Raw genomic sequence first — 19,351 nt, 5'->3', positions numbered from 1 at the left:
CTCTCTCTCTCTCTCTCTCTCTCTCTCTCTCTCTCTCTCTCTCTCAAGCTATTCTTTTGGTCATTTTAGGTCTCAGTTGGATGCTATAATGTGTGTTTTGGTTATCTTCAGTTAATGGTTGCAGCAGGGGGTGCTGGGGCGCCTGGTTCTTCCATGGACTTCTTGAGTGAACTTCACCGGTTGAAGCACAATTTCAATGTCAGTTCTGGAATCTAGAAACCCATCCATTCCATCTAACGCAGCCCATCTGCTATTTTAGTTACAAAAAACATGCATGTGTCTAGCCTCTAGACAAATGCATCTCTGACATGTGACACTTCCAAGTGTTTCGACTGAAGTGTGGTGTACCCGTAGATTTGTAACACTGCTTCATCTAATCTTATGCTATCTAAATACTTTTAGCCTCGTCCTCTTTGCTCACTCGTATGAGTGCAAGATGTTCTTGAAATGCGTGTACAACACATATTGCTTATGTGCTTATACTTTGCTACTTTGTGTTATTTTTTTCTTTTTTTCTCTCTTTTGGACCGATCTGCCTTACATTTTTCATTCTAGTTGCTCATACATTAGATAGATATTTCAGTCACTTGGAATGGAGACGAGTCTTTGTACCATGTCACCAAAGGGTGCAACGAGGGTTTTGGAGGACCGCCTAAACTATGCATTCTACAAAAAAAATCACATTTTGTCATCTTAGAAGTCTTTTTTACACGGCAGTGTATGTACATATTGCAATCTTAACCATCCATATGCATCCTTATGTAGGGGCAGTAGGGCATGATGGATTGATCACTCTACTGCTCAGCAAAAAGAACGAAGAAATATAATACGAAGTTGTCCTTTAATTGATCCCCAATTCGTCGTTGTTTACAGCCTTTTTGTAAGGGATTTCCAACTGCAACTATGAGAACAATTGTTCCTAACTAGTTCGATAACTAGGCCGAATGGGCCTTGAGTTCCCACGGTTTGAACTACAATTATGAATTATGCGCTTAGCCTTTTACAGTTCAACGGGATAAAGTAGAAGCCTAGTGCTCCAAGACTACACTACGCCTAATACATACTGTTGTGAAAGAAGCCTCCTCCATAAGAACAAGGTGAGGTAGATAGTTCCATCAGGCCGATCATACATTTGTATTAATGTCAGTTAATCTTAACCATGGTATGTGTTAATGCACGGTGTGTACTGGAGACTCTGTATTAGATATGATTTGTGAGGAGTACAAATGTGGTTGTGTACTACATAAAGCTTCCTTTCATTCTGAATGTTACTACATACGCTTTAAAATTTAACTGTTAAGGAATGTGATTCACGTTGGCCCTGGTTGGGATAAGTTTTCTTCCTCGATGATTTTGTTGATGACCAATAATCCCGAGAAATTGTAACACCGGCAGTGATTAACAGCAATAGATAGGAAGATGTCGTTGGTCTTGGTGATGATGACAGCGATTCGTTTGCCAATGTGCTAATGAGATAGGGCTTTTCTGAATATGTTGTACTGAATCAAGATAGGGTTTGGGTTTATTTGGCTTGAGCTTTGCCTGATGTATAATATGCAATGCAGCTTCTAGCCACTTTAACAGCTTCATGAATATAACTCGGGTCAGGGGGTTCGCTACCTAACGCTCCACCGCTAAGTCACTTGTAGTATAGTAAATTAATTTAGCATAACGCCAACTATTATGTATTATATTTTTCATAAAGCATTTAGGTAATAAATAAATAAATTATGAAATGAAATTTAAAATAAAGTAGATAGATTTATGTAATAAAAAAAATTTCTTCAAAAGTAAATTTTATGCCCCGTACTTTTCTTCAAAAGTGAATTTCGAATGCCCTAAAATAGAACACCCTTTTCAAATCAAATGTGTGCATTGATCGGATGGTCTAGTCAAGAGAAGAAAGATAAACTTCAACCCACTAAGGGACTTTCGTCCGAAGATACATGAACATGAAGAGAAAAAAAAAAGGGCATGACTGAAGCTCGCCATGCGGCTTAATCGCCTGGGCGACTTTGACAGCCTTCTTAGAAGTCAGGTTTCTCTTTTGCTTGTGATATTCATGCCACTATGAAGAGGGAACCCTATAGCATGAGTTGAGCAAATATGAAAAGGTTTCATGTCGTGGCTAGTCTAATTTTTATAAGTAAGAGGCTGTAGGTTCGACTCACGATAATTTATAACGTTTGATTGGTTTGAATTGTTATCAGATATCACAAATTTATTTATTTATATTTTATATTTTTACATTACCGTCATCTTTTCCTATATACCAAAAAAAAAAAAAACTAAAGGCTTAGCTTAAATCCTCATCATCATACTATACACACCCCACTTCCTCTCTCTCTCCCAATCTCTTTTCTCTCTGACTTACCAATCTCTGTGGCGGCTCTTGTTCAAGATTGGATCGGCTTCTCCTCTCTCTCGCTTTCCCAATTCGATCCCTCAACCTCTTTCGCCATGGTAGTCGGCGCACAACCAAAGCCGCAGCCACAATCCCAACCCCAACCCCAGCAGCCGCAGCAACCGGAGCCTTCGCCTGAAGAGGAGGCCCTCAAGAGGAACACCGACTGCGTCTACTTCCTCGCCTCCCCCGTCTCCTGCAAAAAGGTTCCGCCTTTATTACCTCCTCTAGGTTTAATCCAAATTTAGGGTTTTAGGGATTGGGGATCTTAGGCTGCTTTAGATTTAGATCTTCTGCTGATTATTGAAATCAAATTCGTCTCCTGGAAGCTTGGATTTCAATTGACAAAATCTGAATTGGGTTTCTTGGTATTCTGGATCTTTGCATGTTCCTTTTGGGTGAATTTGAAATCTCAATTTTATCTGGGTAAAAAATCAAAACCCTACAACGTAATTATTCACATCACAATGAGTAATTTAGTTTTTATTCTTTAGGGTTATATATAAATTTGTACGTAATGATCCTATTTGTATTATCTTGTTTTGATTCTTCTACAGAAAATCTTGTTCTAAGCAAACATTATCGTAACTTAATGACAGTAAAACCTTTCTCAATAGTTTGCTGGTTTAATAGAATATATGAAGGGATAAAACTTTCTCCTATTAGTAAGTAATTTACAGACTGTGATGGGTGGATTATAACCTTGTTGATATTTCGTTTGGCAGGGGAGTGAATGTGAATATCGCCACAGTGAACATGCTCTGTACAATCCTAGGGATTGCTGGTTCTGGTTGAATGGGAATTGCTTAAATTTGAAATGCTCGTTTCGGCATCCAGTAAGTATTTTTTTTCGTATTTCTCTCTTCAACTTTGTCTTGTTTCTTCTTAAGACTTGTATGGGAATCAAACAATTGTATTTATTGACTCTTTATTGTTCCTGTCCAGCCTCTTGATGGCTTGCTTGAAAGCCCAGCAGCAAGTTCAGCTGGACCTTCGTTGCCGATACCACATACTGCAACGATGCCTGCAACCAATGCTACTTTTAACTCGAGTAAACAAGCAGTTCCCTGCATCTTCTTTCAAAGGGGGTTTTGTTCAAAAGCTGATAAATGCCCTTTCTCGCATGGACCAAATTCTTTTACTACTAGTAAAGTTCCACAGGCCCCAGCAGCTACCCATGGTACAGAACCTTCAAGTCATAAGAAGGTTTTTGGTGGCATTCAAAAGTGCAATCAAGAGATGAAGATTCCTCAGGTAAGTGCCTCAAAGATTGTCGGAGTGCCTCCTCAGTCCAAACCTGCTCCTAAGGTTGTGACTGCTCCACCAAGAAATGGAGTTGGCATTGAGAGGAATGTGATACCAACTAGAGACTTTGATGATGAGGCTCTTAGATACAAGGCAAGAAGTGGTTTCCCTGCAATGAATGGAGACTCTACAGGTCAGGCCAATCATTATCTTCAGGCTCATGTATCAGAAAACCATGGTTTCCAAATTGGGAAGGATGTTGATGAGCATTTGAGGGAGTCCTCTCCTGGATTTGATGTTCTTGTAGATGATGAGCTTGGAGATTCTGACTACTACCATGGTGAGGAACAGTTCGGAAGAACAAGAGTTCATGATGGAAGGAACTTGAATTCTATGAATGAGTATGATTTGGACCGTCCTGCGGATTACAATCCAATAGCTGATGGTGATCGAGAAAGGTTTCATGACCCACGAGGCTATGACCCTTATGATCAGATGCAAGGGAGATATGCTTGGGACCAGCACAGGGCTTCATCTGAGAGACTGCTAGTTGGCCCTGCTCATTCAGAGAGGAGGGGTTATCGTAAATCTGATAGCCCAGATCACATTGATGGGTCAGACCTGCGACATCGTTTGTCCAAACATAGGAGGGGAAATGGTCTGAGATCAGTTGTCAGCAATGAGTACGATGGCCATGTTGAGGAGCGAAAAAGCCGTCCTCGTAGGGATCCACAGCAATTGCCCTCACATGAGGGCTCCCTCAGCAGTCGTCTTCGTGGCAGAATAAAGCTTCCAGGTGGATCTTCTCCGGTCAATGGTAGTGACTTGCGCCAAGAGAGGGAAGGCAGAGGAAGACATCGTGACAGAAGTCGTGATAGAAGTCGCGATAGGTTGTCACCCAGAAGGCCTCAAAGTATGTCCCACCAAGGAAGGCTTCGAGACAGAATACAAGGAAGGGTGCAAGAAGACTCTAATAATAATGAGCCGAGAAACATTGGGGCTCCTCGTATGAGGAGAGAGGTACTGGATGAAAGAAGCTCCGAGTTTTCTCGTCCAAAACGTCTTTCAGAGCCAAAGCCAAATAATGTAAACATGGAGAATAATCAGCAATCTGAAGGTGATCTCTCATTTGAAGGGCCAAAGCCTCTTAGCGAGATTCTGAAGAGGAAGAGAGAAGCTGAAGCAGCTGCAGCTTCTGGGAGCAGGAAAAGATCTTCTATTAATAAACAAGGCAACAGTGAGAGAGAAGGCGCAGCGAGCAATCCAGGTGGCTCTGGGACAGGAGATGTTACAACGACACTTAACAGTCAGTCCCCTGTGGCCAAAGAAGAGAGCAAGTCTGCAACCACTGATACAGTTGGAACTGAAAATGAAAAGAACGATTTGGCTCCTGGCCAGTCTTCCCAAGGGCAGCAAGAGACTGAAGAAGGTGCGATATATGATGAAACAGCTGAGTATCACGAGCTTGAGGGCGAAGATCAGAGGGAAGGAGAATATGATTACGAGCAAGGAGAGGATGGCGAATACACTTATGAAGAAGGTGAAAACGCAGATGGTGAAGAGGAATACCTGGAGGAGGAAGACGGGGATGACTTTGCTAAGAAGATTGGCGTCATGTTCTCTTAATCTCAGTTAATGTTCTCTTAATCTCAGTTAATGGGAAATAGGCGGGAGAGCAGCAACAAAGAGAGGAACTGACTGCTCTTTTTCCAGGACCTCTCAAAACTGGTTTGGTTCTGATCAACTAACGTGGCTGCTCTGGTTTCTTTACAGAATTAGGGATAGCAGGTTTTGTTAATTGAAGCCTTTTCATTGTATTACTCTGATTTAATGGGGAATTTTTCCTTGTGCTCGAGGCATATTTTGCTGTGCTTGTTTGTGTGCATGGCTGCTGGCTGTAACAATAGATATCAATAAGATCTCTATTACTAGTACTACTTCTCCCATTCTCTTTTCATTCCACTTGTTATTACTGTCTCTTGTTGTTTCCTTCTGTTATTTTTCTTTGGAGTTTGGATTACTGGATTTTTGGTTTGCTATTGATACACAAACCTTTGGCTGAGAGCCTGAGGAAAAAACCCAAAAAAAAATGTAGTACAAGAAAAAATCAATAAACGATCACGATGGGACTCGAACCCACAATCTCCCGCTCCGGAGGCGAGCGCCTTGTCCATTAGGCCACGCGATCCTTGATGGTGACAATCGATTACTTAAGTTATTACTTTGTCAACCTATTTTTGATATTACAATAATGACCCTCTTCTTGTTCTTCTTCTGCTGCAATTGACGCAGAGAGAGAGAGAGAGAGAGAGAGGGAGCACCAAAATGACGACGAGGACGAATTTCTACAAGAACCCTTCCATTACTTACAAGAAGGACCTCTCTCTCTCCTCCGTTCTTCAGAATCTCAAAGGTTTACTCTCCATCATTTCAATCCGTCCTTCCCAAAATTCACCGTTTTTCTTGTTTCATCTCAATTTTCGTTTTCTTTCAGCTTACAACACCGCCACCGGCAATGCTCCGCCGCCTGAAGAGCAGACGCCCACCTCCGATGCCAAAACGACAGGTCGTAAACGCCAGCGCGATCCAAAACCACCGCCGCGTGGCGGGAAGCGTGAAATTGAAGAGCGCGATGGACCTATGTCGCATCAGGATTACATCGACAAGAGAAGGCAAGCCTGATTCTAGCTCCTGCTATCATATTTCAAATTTGAATTTGAATGCTTAAAAATTGCAATGGCAGAATTGCTTATTATGTTTAGTCTGTGAATTGCTTGAGCAGAAAAGAAGCTTTTGCAAAGCCAGCTTTTGAAGAATTGACTGCGGATGTTTTGGTAATTGGAATTTGTCATTTGCTACTTGCTAGTAATTTAATTTATTAATGGCTGAACTTTGAGCTAGGTTTTTGACATTGCAGGGAAAGCAGGGACCTTCTGGTTCGTGTTTAAATTTGGTACAGTATGACAGTAAGTTCTTCTGTGATTTTGCTTGCTACTATTACGAGCTTTTCGACAGCTATGGTTTTGATATCGTTGAGTGAATGTTTATACGTTTTGCAAATGTAGGTGATGAGAGTAGTTCTTCGGAATGTGAAGAGAAGCAGGATCCTCCAAATTCTGGTTAGTGTAGTATAGTGTCATTAGCTGTGTGGCTTACATGTATTTGATCATATCCTTGAATTGATTGGATTTTGTCTAGTGAACATTTTTTTTTTGTAGTTGATGCCGGTTTGTGCTACCTCCATTTGATAGGAGTATTTTTTTTCAGGTCAGGCGAATGAATCTGATGGAGTAAAGAGCAGAAGTGAACAGCGGTACCCTCACCCAGGCGAACCTGTTTGTGTGATGTGCGGTAAATATGGAGAATATATATGCAACGAGGTGGGTTATGAGAGCACTTGAATTGCATATTACAAAATGTTAAAAATTTCACTCTTTGTCTCCCCTTTCTTCCCTGCATGATAATCTCTGACTTCAATTTGTGTTTCTATCTGTTTTTAATAGACCGATGATGACATTTGCAGCATGGATTGCAAAGCTGAATTACTGGAATCTCTTAAAGCTGTCAAGGTATTTAGCCTTACAAGTTTGTTGTGTGAAGTCTAGTACTTTAGTTATTGCTTCCATTAGTCTGAAGCCATCCCCCTTCTTTTTTATCTTAGGATCCATTAAGTAATGAAAGACCTGATGTCTCCTCATCCGGGCCCAGCTATACCTTACCGATGCCCGATTTTGGTGAAGACACGTGGGATTATGAACGTCATCGCTGGTCGAAGAAGACTTCCAATCTTTGTACATATGAATGGTATTTATGTTGTTAGACATCTTCTGTGTGATTGATTTAAGCACTGCCAGTGTATTTTTTATCCACCAGAGGGATGCAACTACTGTTTCTTTTCTGCATTTTTATTTGTCCAGATAAATTCGCTTGTTTAACTGATAAGTGTAATTTTTTTTTCTCAACCTCTGACCGTGAACTTGTCTTTGTAGTTGGAAATGCAAGAGGCCTGGACACCTTGCTCAAGATTGTTTGGTGATGACACGAAACCAGGTTCATTATTATTTATTGTTAATCTTTAATTTAGATTTTATGATAAGTGTGCAACTACAACAGGTCTCGTTATTGGCTTTGTAATGTGTGAAAATGAAGGCAATGAGATGGTATCTAATTTGAGTCGTTGTTTTGTACAGATGACATTGGGCCAAAGCAATTCAATACCAGCGGACCTTGTTGCCTTATACAGAAGGTTTAGAAATTTTTCTATATATTTGTCCTAATTTGCCATTCATTTTCTTTCCTATGGCATTTGATTTATCTTTTGCTTTAAATTATGCACTGATTATGCTAAGATTTCCAAAGATGTAGGTTTAGAGATCCCATGTCCTCCTTTTTAATTATCTTTGACCTAAGCTCCTTTGTTCTTAAATCTACTAAAGCTGTAAAACATGTCTGTTTAGCTGATTAGTAGACTCAATTATGTAGAAAGCAAATTTTGTGACTCTTAGCTCCAGTCATGTATTACATAAATCAAGCAGCTGCTGTCATTAGATTACTCACTAAAAAGCCGTTATGTGACGATATCACATGATCAACGAGTATCTGTAGATAATGTGTGTAGTATAGGGAGTAAGTATATTTGACATTTGGATGTCTCTGTTTCCCAGTTCTAGATGTACACATTACTCAATTGAATATAAAACAGCTCTAAAACTACTTGTTTAACATCCATAAAGGGAACTTTTGGTTGGTGGTTGAGTGCTTTGATTAATTTAATATCCCGAACCTGAAATATAATAGAATGGTATCCAGTTGTATTGTATTTTTTCGTGTTCCGTTGAAATTATTTCCATGTTGTAGTGATCTAATGTGAGACATGAGGATTAAAATGAACTCAGCAGCTCTTTTGTGTTTGCAGATGCCACCAGATAGGGAAAAACATGTCAGTGGCAAAGTGCAATGAATGCTACAGCTCATTAAGTTTAGCTACATGCCTTGATTGTAGTACTGCCCTCTGTGACAAGTAAGCAGTATAATTTTTCTTTATTGTATGGATTGGAATTTCCTACTTGTGTAGTCCTTTGTTATTGCTTTATCTTGCATTTCTTAATCTAGAGCTTACTTGTGGTTCTTCAAAACTTGTAGCTTTGGGTGGTATTATGATATATGATCTGTAAAGTAAGGATGAATTGAGTGGTTTATATATTTTTGTCTTTAAACTTAATTTTAATGAGGCTTAAATCTTGAAGTTGAACAATAGTTGTCGTGCTTTACTGAAACAACAAGTCATCATCAATTCACTGAAATGTATATCGTTAAACATCATAGACATAGTATAAAAGATAGTGAATAGTATTTGATGTTATTTTTGGGCTTTCAAATTAGTTGCTCATGAAAATATATTTTCATGTTTAAACTCCATTCTAGCTTCGCTGTAGCATTTATAGATTGATAATACCAATTTCCAGTGCAGGTCATTTGCATGAGCATATACAGAGACATCCATCCCATCGACAATATTATTCTCATAAACTCTCCCGTCTGGTGGGTACTAGCTTTACCTTGCTGTTTACCTACGGCTTTTAGAGAAGCAAAAAATGCTGTATTAGTACAGTTCTGTTAGATTTATAGGTGTTAACTTGTACGACATATTGGTGTAGTAGTCTTACATAACTCTGGACAGCATACCAAATGAATAAACATGAACTTCTTTGACTAGGTGAAGGTTAGAATCTGACAATTCTAACAAAGCTATTCTGTGTACCAACTTGGGGTTAGTAGAGAACGTCAGGGCCATGGTTCGCTTCCATGTTGTCTGGGGTTCGAACCTCCGATGCTGTAATAGAGTTCCTTTTTGCTAAAGAGAACCCAGTTTGGAGCAAGAGATCATTAGATTAATGATCAGGGTATGGAAAAACTAGTACATGAATTAAAAATAAAGCTGTTCTTTCTGCTCTTTAACTCTTCTGGGAATTTTTGAGGATACCTGGTCATGCTTCATAGTTATCACAAACACCATATGGGGCTATGAGCGGAGGTTGTGATGGGGATAGCTGAATTAGACCTTGCTAAAAGAACCATAGTTATTGACTTTTGCTTCCTTGTAAGAAGAATAGAACCACTATGTAAGTAAAGATTAAAACATGATGTGCATTACATTGAAGAAATCCTTATGAATGTTGCAATCTCTGATTTCTGTTATTTACTGGTTATTTCCTGTGATGTGTAACAATTTATTTGTTTGGTGTAGGTCAAATGCTGTAAATCAACATGCAAGGTGACTGACATTAAGGATCTTTTGGCATGCCAATACTGTTTTGATAAAGCTTTTGATAAGTTCTATGACATGTATACTGCAACCTGGTATGAAAATGGTTGACTGAAATTTACTATATTCTGTATTCATTAAATTTTGCTACTCTTGCAAAAAAAATAAAAAAAAAAAATTTAAACTTTGCTACTTGTGTTTGCTCTGTTCCAGTTCTTATAGTATTCTAAACTTTTCTCTTTAATTTGTTATTTCTTTTTACTGGTGTGTCTATGAGGGTCACGTGAACTTCAAACTGGCATCCTTACCTATTCAAATAGTGAATAAATGCCTTTGGAGAGAATCCTTAAATATCAGCTGAAGAAATAGAACGTCTATAACAAATTGATTTATCAGTATCTGAATACTACATGTGCTTTTTCATTGCAGGAAAGGAACTGGTCTTTCAATTATATCAGGTTCTGTTTGCTGTGAGGATCACTTTGATTGGTTAAGTCTCGTAGTATTTTCACTTGTGTTGTTTTATCTTATGGCTTCAATGTCAGGATGCTCATCTCTCTGATGGCTTTCTAATGCCACAGGCATCGTATGAACTGTTTCAATGCTGGTGCGGAAGACAGTGGATATATCATCAGTAGGACATCCCTGAAAGAGAAGCATATTCAGATTAGTGACTTTATCTTCTGAAAGTGATACTGAGGCAGAGACAACTACGCTTTGGCTGTTCATGATGGTACCACTTCATTGACTCCTAATAATACATGTGAAGTTATCAAATTGTATTGTGTTAGTTATAAGTTATAGTTGTTTCCCATTTGAAATAAGCATGTAATATAGTGTGCTATAGAAGTGTGCAATAATAATGTTATCAAAGTTATAAAAGATATAAACCAACGGATAGCAAGTTAAACCCCGCTAATGTTAAGGCCTTATATTCTTTTGGTTGTGATTAAACTACAAGGTTTGAATTACTAACAGGGACAGACATTCATGGTGTTTCAAACTATTAGGAGAGATTTGACCTTACTGATTAGTATTTATTTGTATACTGACAGGTTTCAAAGTACTACTACTGTAAACCTTTACAGTCCATGCAAAGTAAGAATATCCGCCGTTGCTTTGCCAGCTTGGAGCTCTAGGGCTGTACTTACATGGAAGGTTGATGTTATTGCAGTTTTAACCAGGAATTTTTATGGACATGTTTGTGAGGGTGGAGGCTGGCAATGGCTGGCTGGCTGTAGGAGGTTCAATGAAGGTCAAATGAATCTCATCTGATCAATGTTCTAAAAATCCCTGCCTAGGCGCTAAGCAGTGCTTCACCGTTTCCGTCTAGAGATCTAAAAAAGCGATTAATCTCCCGATTAACCCGCCTAGGCGCTAGTCATCGGCTGTCTGCCCGACTAGCGCCTAGCGTTTTTTAGAACATTGCATCTTATTCTTATTAAACAGGTCGAGTAGTTTGTTAGTTCTCAGTTCCCAAATCCATGTGCATTCTGCAACTAGTTTCTCACTTGTGTTTTAACTAGTTATTTTCCCTCTTGGGAATATGTAGTGGTGATGAACGGTTGTCCCGAATGATTCTTTTGAGCTAAGAAATTTGAAAATGAAAAAAGAAAAAAAAAAAAAGAAGCTTAAAAATTTAAATCAACAAATTGTTTGGACCTACAACTTGAGGCAATAGAATTTAACTATTTCCCATCCCTTTTTCGGGTACAAATTGAAGGCAGGTTAATAGGATTGATTGTGCTATCTCAACTGTTATTACTCGCAGAGTTTTGGTGAAATCTTTGGCTACAAGTTAGAATAGTTAATGGGAGAGTAACACTATAGTTCGAGACTTCAAGTGCATAAGCAGACTATGGTGGTGCATAAACAAAGAACAATTACCTATTTACTTCAGTCAATTATCTTTTAGAACTCTCAATATTGGCTTTGTTTGAGAAAAAGAAAAAGAAACATCTTGACGGCATCAGTTTAATTTATTATTGATGAAGTAAAATGGGGTTTAGAGTTAGAAACAACAGACTATGATGGTTCTATTTTGACTAATCACTACGCTCCTATTCAAATGATTTTGAAAATGCATTACGGAATTAATCTATATGTTCTCATAATCTCATCCATATGCATTGCTGTATTTGTTAACTCAAACTCTAGCACTGCAATACCTCTTCTAGAAGATAGCCTTATTGAATTCAAAGAACAAACTGTTGGCTTTATAAGCCTTACATGAGAATGGGAAAAATACACTAACTAAAAAGGTGGATAGTAGTTGAGTAAAGCTTCAAACCTAAGGCACTACCCTAAACAATAGGAATTATCGCAAAACATCAGTAACTTACAACAAGCACTACCTAATATTATAGTCATATTTTAATTTTCTCTAATATCTAACATGTAATATCTTTCAAAGTGTAAATGTTAAAATCATAACACTCTTGAGGCGTTATTAAGCAATTACAATCGATAATTGAAGAACATTCTAAAAAAATCTAATAAAACGTTCATTATACATGTGACATGCTTATATAAATAAATCATGGTGTTTAACTGCTTATAACTGTTGTTACAATAGAATATATACATGAATCCAGTTAAATCACATTATTTTGAATGTGAGATGCAAAATCATATAATTGAAATTAGATCCCATTTTACATAACATATCATTCGCCATCAGATTATGTATGTCTAAATTTTGTTTTTGTTGCAAAAATTATGGCTAAGAACAAATGCACCTATTTTGGCATGATTGGACCAATTTTCATCTGGGGTGTATCTCACTGGTGGATTGCTTTTTTGATCTTTTAACTTAGAGCATCTTTAACAATGCTAGTCATATTTAAGTTAAATTTTAGTTAAATTAGCTAAAATGTCATTTTGACTAGCCATTTTAGAAATGTGGCTGTATCAATGCTCTATATTTTAGCTAGCATTACATCAACATTATTCTTCAAATAGAAATTAAATAATTTAAATATATTTATATATCACATAAAATATCTTACAAGGAATATATTAAATTATAGCTAGCGAGATAGCTAAAAGTTATAATAGCTCAAGTTTGGCTAATCTGCTGGAGCTCCTAAAACATCCAAAAAAGTTAAACACGTTCTCTAAAAGTTAAAATACAGAATCTGCTAAAATTGCTCTTAATCTAGCTCTCATTTTACTCACTACTGTATTTGCTATGTAAACTAGTGAGCTACCATGCATTCTGAGACCATAAATAATCTAGACATGAGTCGTTTTTCTTTCACAACCAAAAAAATACCGGTAACAAGCATGTCTGCCAAACTTATTGGGTTGATTATGTATGTGTATATTTGTACCATTTATCTCATTAAGAATTTAAGTTTGTTTCAATATAAAAAATAAATAAATAAAAATAATAATAAAAAGAATTTAAGTTTGTCTTTGCTCTTCTATGAAAAAAAGGGAAAAGAAAAAGAGGAAGCCGACCTGCGAGAAAAATGATAAACAGTAGAAAATTTTGATATAAAAATCAAAACCCAACCCTTATTCGGTTTCCTTTTCCGACTGGCTCCAGAGAATTTTGGCGCTTTGGGAGTTGAGATCCTCTGTTCGAGTGGTTTTCTCAGAGAACCGTAAGTCCTCTTCATCTCCGTATCTGGGTTTCGGTTTCTTTATATCTTTCAAGTTTATGTTAAATTTGTGTACCCCTTTAGATGATAAACTCTTTTCCCTTCTAAATGTTAATATCTGATTTGCAGCTCTTCTATTCTCCTTGATTTACAGCTTTGCCCAGTTGTGTTACTCTGGGATTTCCCAATTCCATATGAAATTCTTGAATCGTTTTGTTTTCATAAAACCTAGTCCAATTTGAAAACCCCCAATTCTGCGTATCTAATTTCCGAGCATTGAAAACCCTGATTTTGATCCCCTTGTTTACAGAATTTTGGCATCTCAAGCAAAATTTTCAACGATCGTTTTGCAATTGCTGTGCAGGTGAAGTGGTGATTTGAAATTACAAGTAGTAATGGGTGGTCATGGAGGTCTGAATATATTGCCGCAGAAGCGGTGGAATGTGTACAACTTTGATAATAGAGAGAAGGTGCGGCTGGATGAAGAAGCCGCCGCCAAAGAGGAGCAGCTCAAGCGTGAACAGGCCAGGCGGAGAGACACCGAGTACCGAATTGAGCAGCTCCGGGTGGCCCGTGGATTGGCCCCATTGATCCAACCCAAGGAGTCTGCTGGGGAGGAATCAAAGCCGGGTCAGGCTGCTGAAGTGGAGTCGAAGCCTGGTCATATTAACCTCTTTGAAGGGATTAAGATTTTCGACCCTATCAAGGGGTTGGAGAAGGAGGGAAGTGAGGGGAAAGATGGGTTTAAGAAGAATAAGAAGATGAAGAAAGAGGAGCCGCCCAGGGTGGTGACAGCAGAGGATGAGAAGTATAGGTTGGGATATGGAGTTGCGGGAAAGGGTGTTAAGTTGCCGTGGTACCTTGAAAGGCAGAATGTGGATGCAAATGGCGAGGATGATGATTCATTGACAGGGGTTAAGGAAGAGAAGAAGAACAAGAGTGGGAAGAAGACAATAGAAGAGCTAAGGGAAGAACGGTTGAGGAGGGAGAAGCGAGAGAAAGAAAGGGTGCGCGCTTTGATTCTGAACAACAGCAGGAGACAGAGCCAAAGGGATGGAGCTGATTTTAAGGATAGAAGGTACACTAGGAGGTGAGTATACACAGATGTTAATAGCTAGAACTTCAGATTTTCAGATTCCAATTGCTTTTCTGTAACATGTTTTTAGTGTTGCAACAATGTGAATGATTGGTGAATTCAATAAAACTGGTGGTTGTTACTTTCATGGTGTTACTGAAATGATATTTGACAATTGGGAATGATAATTTGCAAGTGACTGCAACTACCACAAAAGCGTTGAATTTGTTTATGTATTTTATCTATACATCCTAGTTTGGTTATATAGCTTAGATGCTTTGTCTTCCATCAGAAAGGAATAACCAAATGCATGTCCTTATATGCTTATGGTCTCATTCGAATGACTGCATCTTTGTGTCTGTCTTCTGCCCAATTTTCTGCACATACTAAGTATTTTCATTGGGTCCTTGTCTTCCTCAGAGCAAGTCTTCTCAACATATTAATCCGGTCTAAGACTATGGTGCAACCATAGGAATTTTGATGGACGTTCTTAATCTGATGTCAATAGCAGTAAATTTCATGCATTGTTTAGATACCGGGGACCCTCAGATATCTTGTTGTACTACGAGGTTCTTTCCCTGGGTTGAAGAGTAGGTTCTGCCACCATCTCGGTACCACAAGGTTCTTTCTGTGGATTGAAGAGGTTGAGGTTCGCAATGGACTCTCACCAAGCGTAATTTGGAACTTTGAATAGTATGCAAGCGACCAATGCTAGAAAGACCTTGCAGAGTTTAGGAAAATTGTGGTGTGAGATCTTAGAGCTAAGTCAGAGAACACTAGTTTTGCCATGGAACGTTCATCAGGAGAGGTTGTCTCATAGGGACTGTTACAGGTCCTTGTTGTCTCATAGGAACCGTCATAGTCTCACTGTAGGTATGCACAGTCGTTTAGGACTACAATCTCATGTAAGTGAACGCAGTATCGTGCAATGCCCACTTGATCGAAATTTTGGGACACGATTAGAGAACTCTATGGAGATAAAGCTTTAATCAAAATGGCAGTAGAAGACGTTGAATGCTAGGCAACTATCGACTCAATGAATTAGGAGAAACGGAGACAGATTTACAACTGTTTTGTAATTCACAAAAGGACCAGATTGTACTGAACATTTGACTGAAGTTGCAATCTGCTCACCACTCTTATTCAGATATCTACTTATTTATCGAAAAGCAGAGCTTACACTATCCCCACTCGGAAACTATCAAACTAAAACAGACTCAAAATGTTCAAAAACCTCTAAGATTTCACAAGACAAACCCAACCAACTCTTTATTCAATCTTCACCTCAAACACATTCTTCTTCTCCTCCTCTTTCACCTTAGGAACCACCAACTTGAGAACCCCATTCTTCATCTCAGCCTTGATCGAATTGAGCTCATAAATCTTAGCAGGCAGATCCAATCTGGTAGAGAACCTCCTCCCTCCATCTTCCTCACCCTCAGGGTCCTTTCCTTCTCCTTTCACAGTCAGAGTGCCCTGCTCCACTGAGATCTTCACATCCTCCTTGTTCAACCCCGGCATGTCCATTCTCAGCAGCAATGAGTCCTCGGTTTCCTTTACGTCCCAGCCTCTTCTTGATCCACCTGCGCCGAGGCCCCTATAAGCAGCCAGGTATGGATTCTCCATGAATTGGTCCATCAAGTTGAGGACCTGGCTCAGACTTCTTGGCACCTGGTTCAGACTTCTTGCAATGCTCCGCGACTCGTCATAAAATGGATCAAATACATCTGCTAATCACAGAAACCCAAGTCAGAATTGGGTAAGTTACACTATATGTGAACATTTGAGACCAATAATCATGTCCAATTTCATATACTTAAAAAAAAACCCAGTTGAAATTTCACATACTTAACAGAAACCAATTGAGCTTTCATAAAATTAACACAAACCCAGTTGAGTTTTCAGACAATTAAAAGAAACCCATTTCACCTTTCACACAATTAAAGAAACCCAGTCAAGATTTACACATAATAACAGTAACCCAGTTGAGATTTTCACTTATTAACATAGACCTGAATGAGGCTTAACAATCTTGAAAGGACCCTCAATTAAAGATTGGGAAACACAAAAGTAAAAGAAAGAGAAAACTACCTATAGGGTCACGGCGGCGATAGGGAGAGCCGGAGGTGGAGCGGTCGACGGAAACGCTGCGGTCATCGTCGTCGTAGCTGGACCTCTGGGCATTGGTGTTGAAGGAGCGAGAAACAGAGGGGGCTACAGAAACAGAGCGAAGAGGGTTGAACAGCTTGGAGAAGAGGCTTGGGGACGATGATGCCCTTCTGAGAGCGATTGAGATTGACGAAGCCATTGATTGAGCTTTTGCTACAGAGAAAGATCGCAAGAACAGAAATGGGTTTTGAAAATTTGATGCAAGATAACAGTGATGGATTTGAGAGGGTTTAAGGGTTTATATATTGAGGGGACACGTGTAGGAAAGCGTGGAGAAGGGGAAAGGAGAGAAGCGTGGAGAAGGTTCCAGAGCTGCTCAGGGGAACTGAATGTTCTGGAAACAGCAGATTTATTGGGGTTTTTTTTTTTTTTTTTTTTGGTTTTTAGGTTATTGTTTAGGGGGTTATTGTTAGTGATCAGAAACATAGATCTTTTGGTCTTGGAGGCTCATTTGATGGTAAGGCTTGTCATCCAAAAGGTGGATTTTATTTTGGTTAGAAGACTGTCTTTAGCCCATGAATTATATTAGACACTCATAGTGATTTTTATTTGTAAACAGGTCATCGATCTTGTACGAGTTTATGTGTATTATCGTCTTTTATTTTATGATTGATTTTGATAAAAAAACAAATAAATAAAGGGTTTTGGCTTGAATCCAGGCTTAGAAAACGTAATAAGATATAACACTTATCTAGCTAGAATTGATGTTTTGCATTCGCCTGCTTAAATTTATATTTAGCCATTTCATTCATTTTGCTTATCGTACAAGTAAAGAAAAACATATTCCACTAAAACTCTATTTCTTTTTGCAGGAACAAGACTCTACAAACAAAATGGATTTGTATCATACAAATGGAGTGAAGAAACGCATTCGCATGTCAAAATCTGGAATAAAAGGCTTAAAACCCCCCAATTTTCTATGAAAATTGCTAATTTCACATGATAAGAATCCAAACGATGGAAAAAGTCTTGAGAAATTAAGAATTTCTTATTTTTGATTTAATTCCCGAGAAATCATCCGCATCCAACAAACACACCCTAAAAGTTTATCACAAAATTGGAGTGAACAACTGAATTGGCATGTTGAGATTTGGAAACGATGGCTCAGTTGCTCTATCTATTAGGTAGAAGGCGTCCAAGTCGCGCGCTATATTTGGTTTAAGGAATTCTAGATGAGGATCTACCTTGTGGTTTCCATTATCTGACCCAAAATAAATGCAGTTTCCTTCTAACTCTTCCAAATCGGTTGTTGAGAAGGAGAACGAAGAACCTTGGTCTGCTAAAATAAGTATTTATTGTATCCCTCCTCCTCCTCCTCTTCTTCTTCGTTGTTGTTATAGCCTTCATCTTCACCCTCATTGCCTTCCTCATCATCATCATCATCTATTTCATGCCAAGATATTAAATCCCGACGACATGACGAAATCGGTCGATGGACCAACAAAATTTCATTGTTGGCTGATTCTAACAAATATGGTATAAAGAAAGGATGTACATAAAATTCTTCGTCAGGGTCCAAATATACTACTTCTTCCATGTCATAGACCAACTTCACTTCCACTTCATGATCTTCAAACTCTAAAGTCCGAGATACAACTCCATCCATATCCTCATTATTCACCAAGGCATATAGCATTCCACAAGAAAACAATATGTTGCTAAAATACTCATGTTCATACAAGATCTTGGACACACTTCAGCTTTTGTCTCCGGGTCTGCACAAACCCAAGTCGCAATCGAAAACCGCAGCCACCATACAATTTGAAATATCAGGGCTAGATAATTCAATGTGATCAAAGAAAAGACCTGCTTCATGATCATAACTTTCTGTTAGTTCCACAAACCCTAATTTGAAAGATGGAAGCTTGTGTGTGTCTCCTGAAATTGGATTTAGGAGATATATTTCCGAGTCTAGGCCTTCTTCCTCGACTATGATGAGCCAACCTTTTGATGATCCAAAATGCCACCCTCCTTGAATTTGCTCAGGTAGCCTTTACTAGTGAATTTTTCCTTCAGAGAGGCTTGTGAAGCTCAAGTACTTGGAATTAGGGGAATGAGGGTGTACTAACCAGGGGAGCTGTGGAGCACCAGTGAGGCTTTTTTGGATAGCAACTGACTCCAAGACCTAGATACAAATCTTAAAGGTATCCGATCAGTGCTTATGTCGAGATGTTGTACAATCTTCTCAACGATTTCTTGCGGTGGTTCTTGCCAGCGCCCTGAAGGAGTTTGGTCGTTGCTAGTGTTGATTGGCGTTTTCATGCCTATTTTGTTGAAGTGATGGATTAGGGTTTGAATCATCTCTGGTTCTGCAATTGAAGCTCAAACTATACGGATTAGAGATACATTGAATTTCAGAATGACGATGGTCGATGGATGCTTTAATCAATATAGAAAATTTCATATAAGTCTACCTTGACACATTTTATTCCGCATAAGTCCACCCCAACATTTTTACCCATACAAGTCCATTTTACAGGCTCAATTTTTTTTATCGTGACTATCTTACCCTTATGCTTCAAAATATCTGACCTCTCTCTCCTCTGCCTCTCACGTCTCACCCATTCATTTGGTTCTCTCTCTCTCTC

The 19,351-nt window shown here is 38.7% G+C and overlaps 5 protein-coding genes and 1 non-coding gene across 6 annotated transcripts in view; 4 read left to right on the top strand and 2 right to left on the bottom strand.

The window, feature by feature from the left end:
- Positions 1–216, top strand: part of LOC101303233 — a 3,191-nt gene extending 2,975 nt beyond the window's left edge. The window contains exon 5 of the mRNA XM_004301157.1: positions 112–216. Coding sequence (XP_004301205.1) covers positions 112–216 — 105 coding nt within the window. The remainder of the gene's footprint in view (positions 1–111) is intronic.
- Positions 217–2,355: 2,139 nt separating this feature from the next.
- LOC101307117 (zinc finger CCCH domain-containing protein 17-like) lies at positions 2,356–5,589 on the top strand. Its single transcript, XM_004299399.1, has 3 exons — positions 2,356–2,610; positions 3,130–3,240; positions 3,350–5,589. Exons 1-3 carry the CDS (start codon positions 2,461–2,463, stop codon positions 5,273–5,275), a joined length of 2,187 nt encoding a protein of 728 aa, XP_004299447.1. The 5' UTR covers positions 2,356–2,460; the 3' UTR covers positions 5,276–5,589.
- A 175-nt stretch (positions 5,590–5,764) lies between these two features.
- On the bottom strand, positions 5,765–5,837 carry TRNAR-CCG. Its single transcript has one exon. It is a non-coding gene; the product is annotated as a tRNA-Arg (tRNA).
- Positions 5,838–5,940: 103 nt separating this feature from the next.
- On the top strand, positions 5,941–11,520 carry LOC101306820. Its single transcript, XM_004299398.1, has 16 exons — positions 5,941–6,062; positions 6,144–6,321; positions 6,432–6,483; positions 6,567–6,615; positions 6,715–6,768; positions 6,917–7,029; positions 7,153–7,248; positions 7,311–7,453; positions 7,639–7,699; positions 7,840–7,895; positions 8,565–8,669; positions 9,115–9,190; positions 9,897–10,009; positions 10,344–10,403; positions 10,496–10,647; positions 10,970–11,520. Exons 1-15 carry the CDS (start codon positions 5,975–5,977, stop codon positions 10,599–10,601), a joined length of 1,350 nt encoding a protein of 449 aa, XP_004299446.1. The 5' UTR covers positions 5,941–5,974; the 3' UTR covers positions 10,602–10,647; positions 10,970–11,520.
- A 1,830-nt stretch (positions 11,521–13,350) lies between these two features.
- Positions 13,351–14,711, top strand: LOC101306527. Its single transcript, XM_004299397.1, has 2 exons — positions 13,351–13,522; positions 13,884–14,711. Exon 2 carries the CDS (start codon positions 13,915–13,917, stop codon positions 14,611–14,613), a length of 699 nt encoding a protein of 232 aa, XP_004299445.1. The 5' UTR covers positions 13,351–13,522; positions 13,884–13,914; the 3' UTR covers positions 14,614–14,711.
- Positions 14,712–15,581: 870 nt separating this feature from the next.
- On the bottom strand, positions 15,582–16,971 carry LOC101306236 (heat shock 22 kDa protein, mitochondrial-like). The gene is made up of 2 exons (XM_004299396.1): positions 16,686–16,971; positions 15,582–16,321 (listed from the first exon to the last, which is right to left on the bottom strand). Exons 1-2 carry the CDS (start codon positions 16,900–16,902, stop codon positions 15,864–15,866), a joined length of 675 nt encoding a protein of 224 aa, XP_004299444.1. The 5' UTR covers positions 16,903–16,971; the 3' UTR covers positions 15,582–15,863.
- Between the last annotated feature and the right edge of the window lie 2,380 nt (positions 16,972–19,351).

This window comes from Fragaria vesca, linkage group LG5, assembly GCF_000184155.1.
Source record: "Fragaria vesca subsp. vesca linkage group LG5, FraVesHawaii_1.0, whole genome shotgun sequence".
Lineage (NCBI taxonomy): Eukaryota > Viridiplantae > Streptophyta > Magnoliopsida > Rosales > Rosaceae > Fragaria > Fragaria vesca.
The sequence above is the reverse complement of the archived record's forward strand: the minus strand, read 5'-3'. Positions and strand labels throughout refer to the sequence as shown.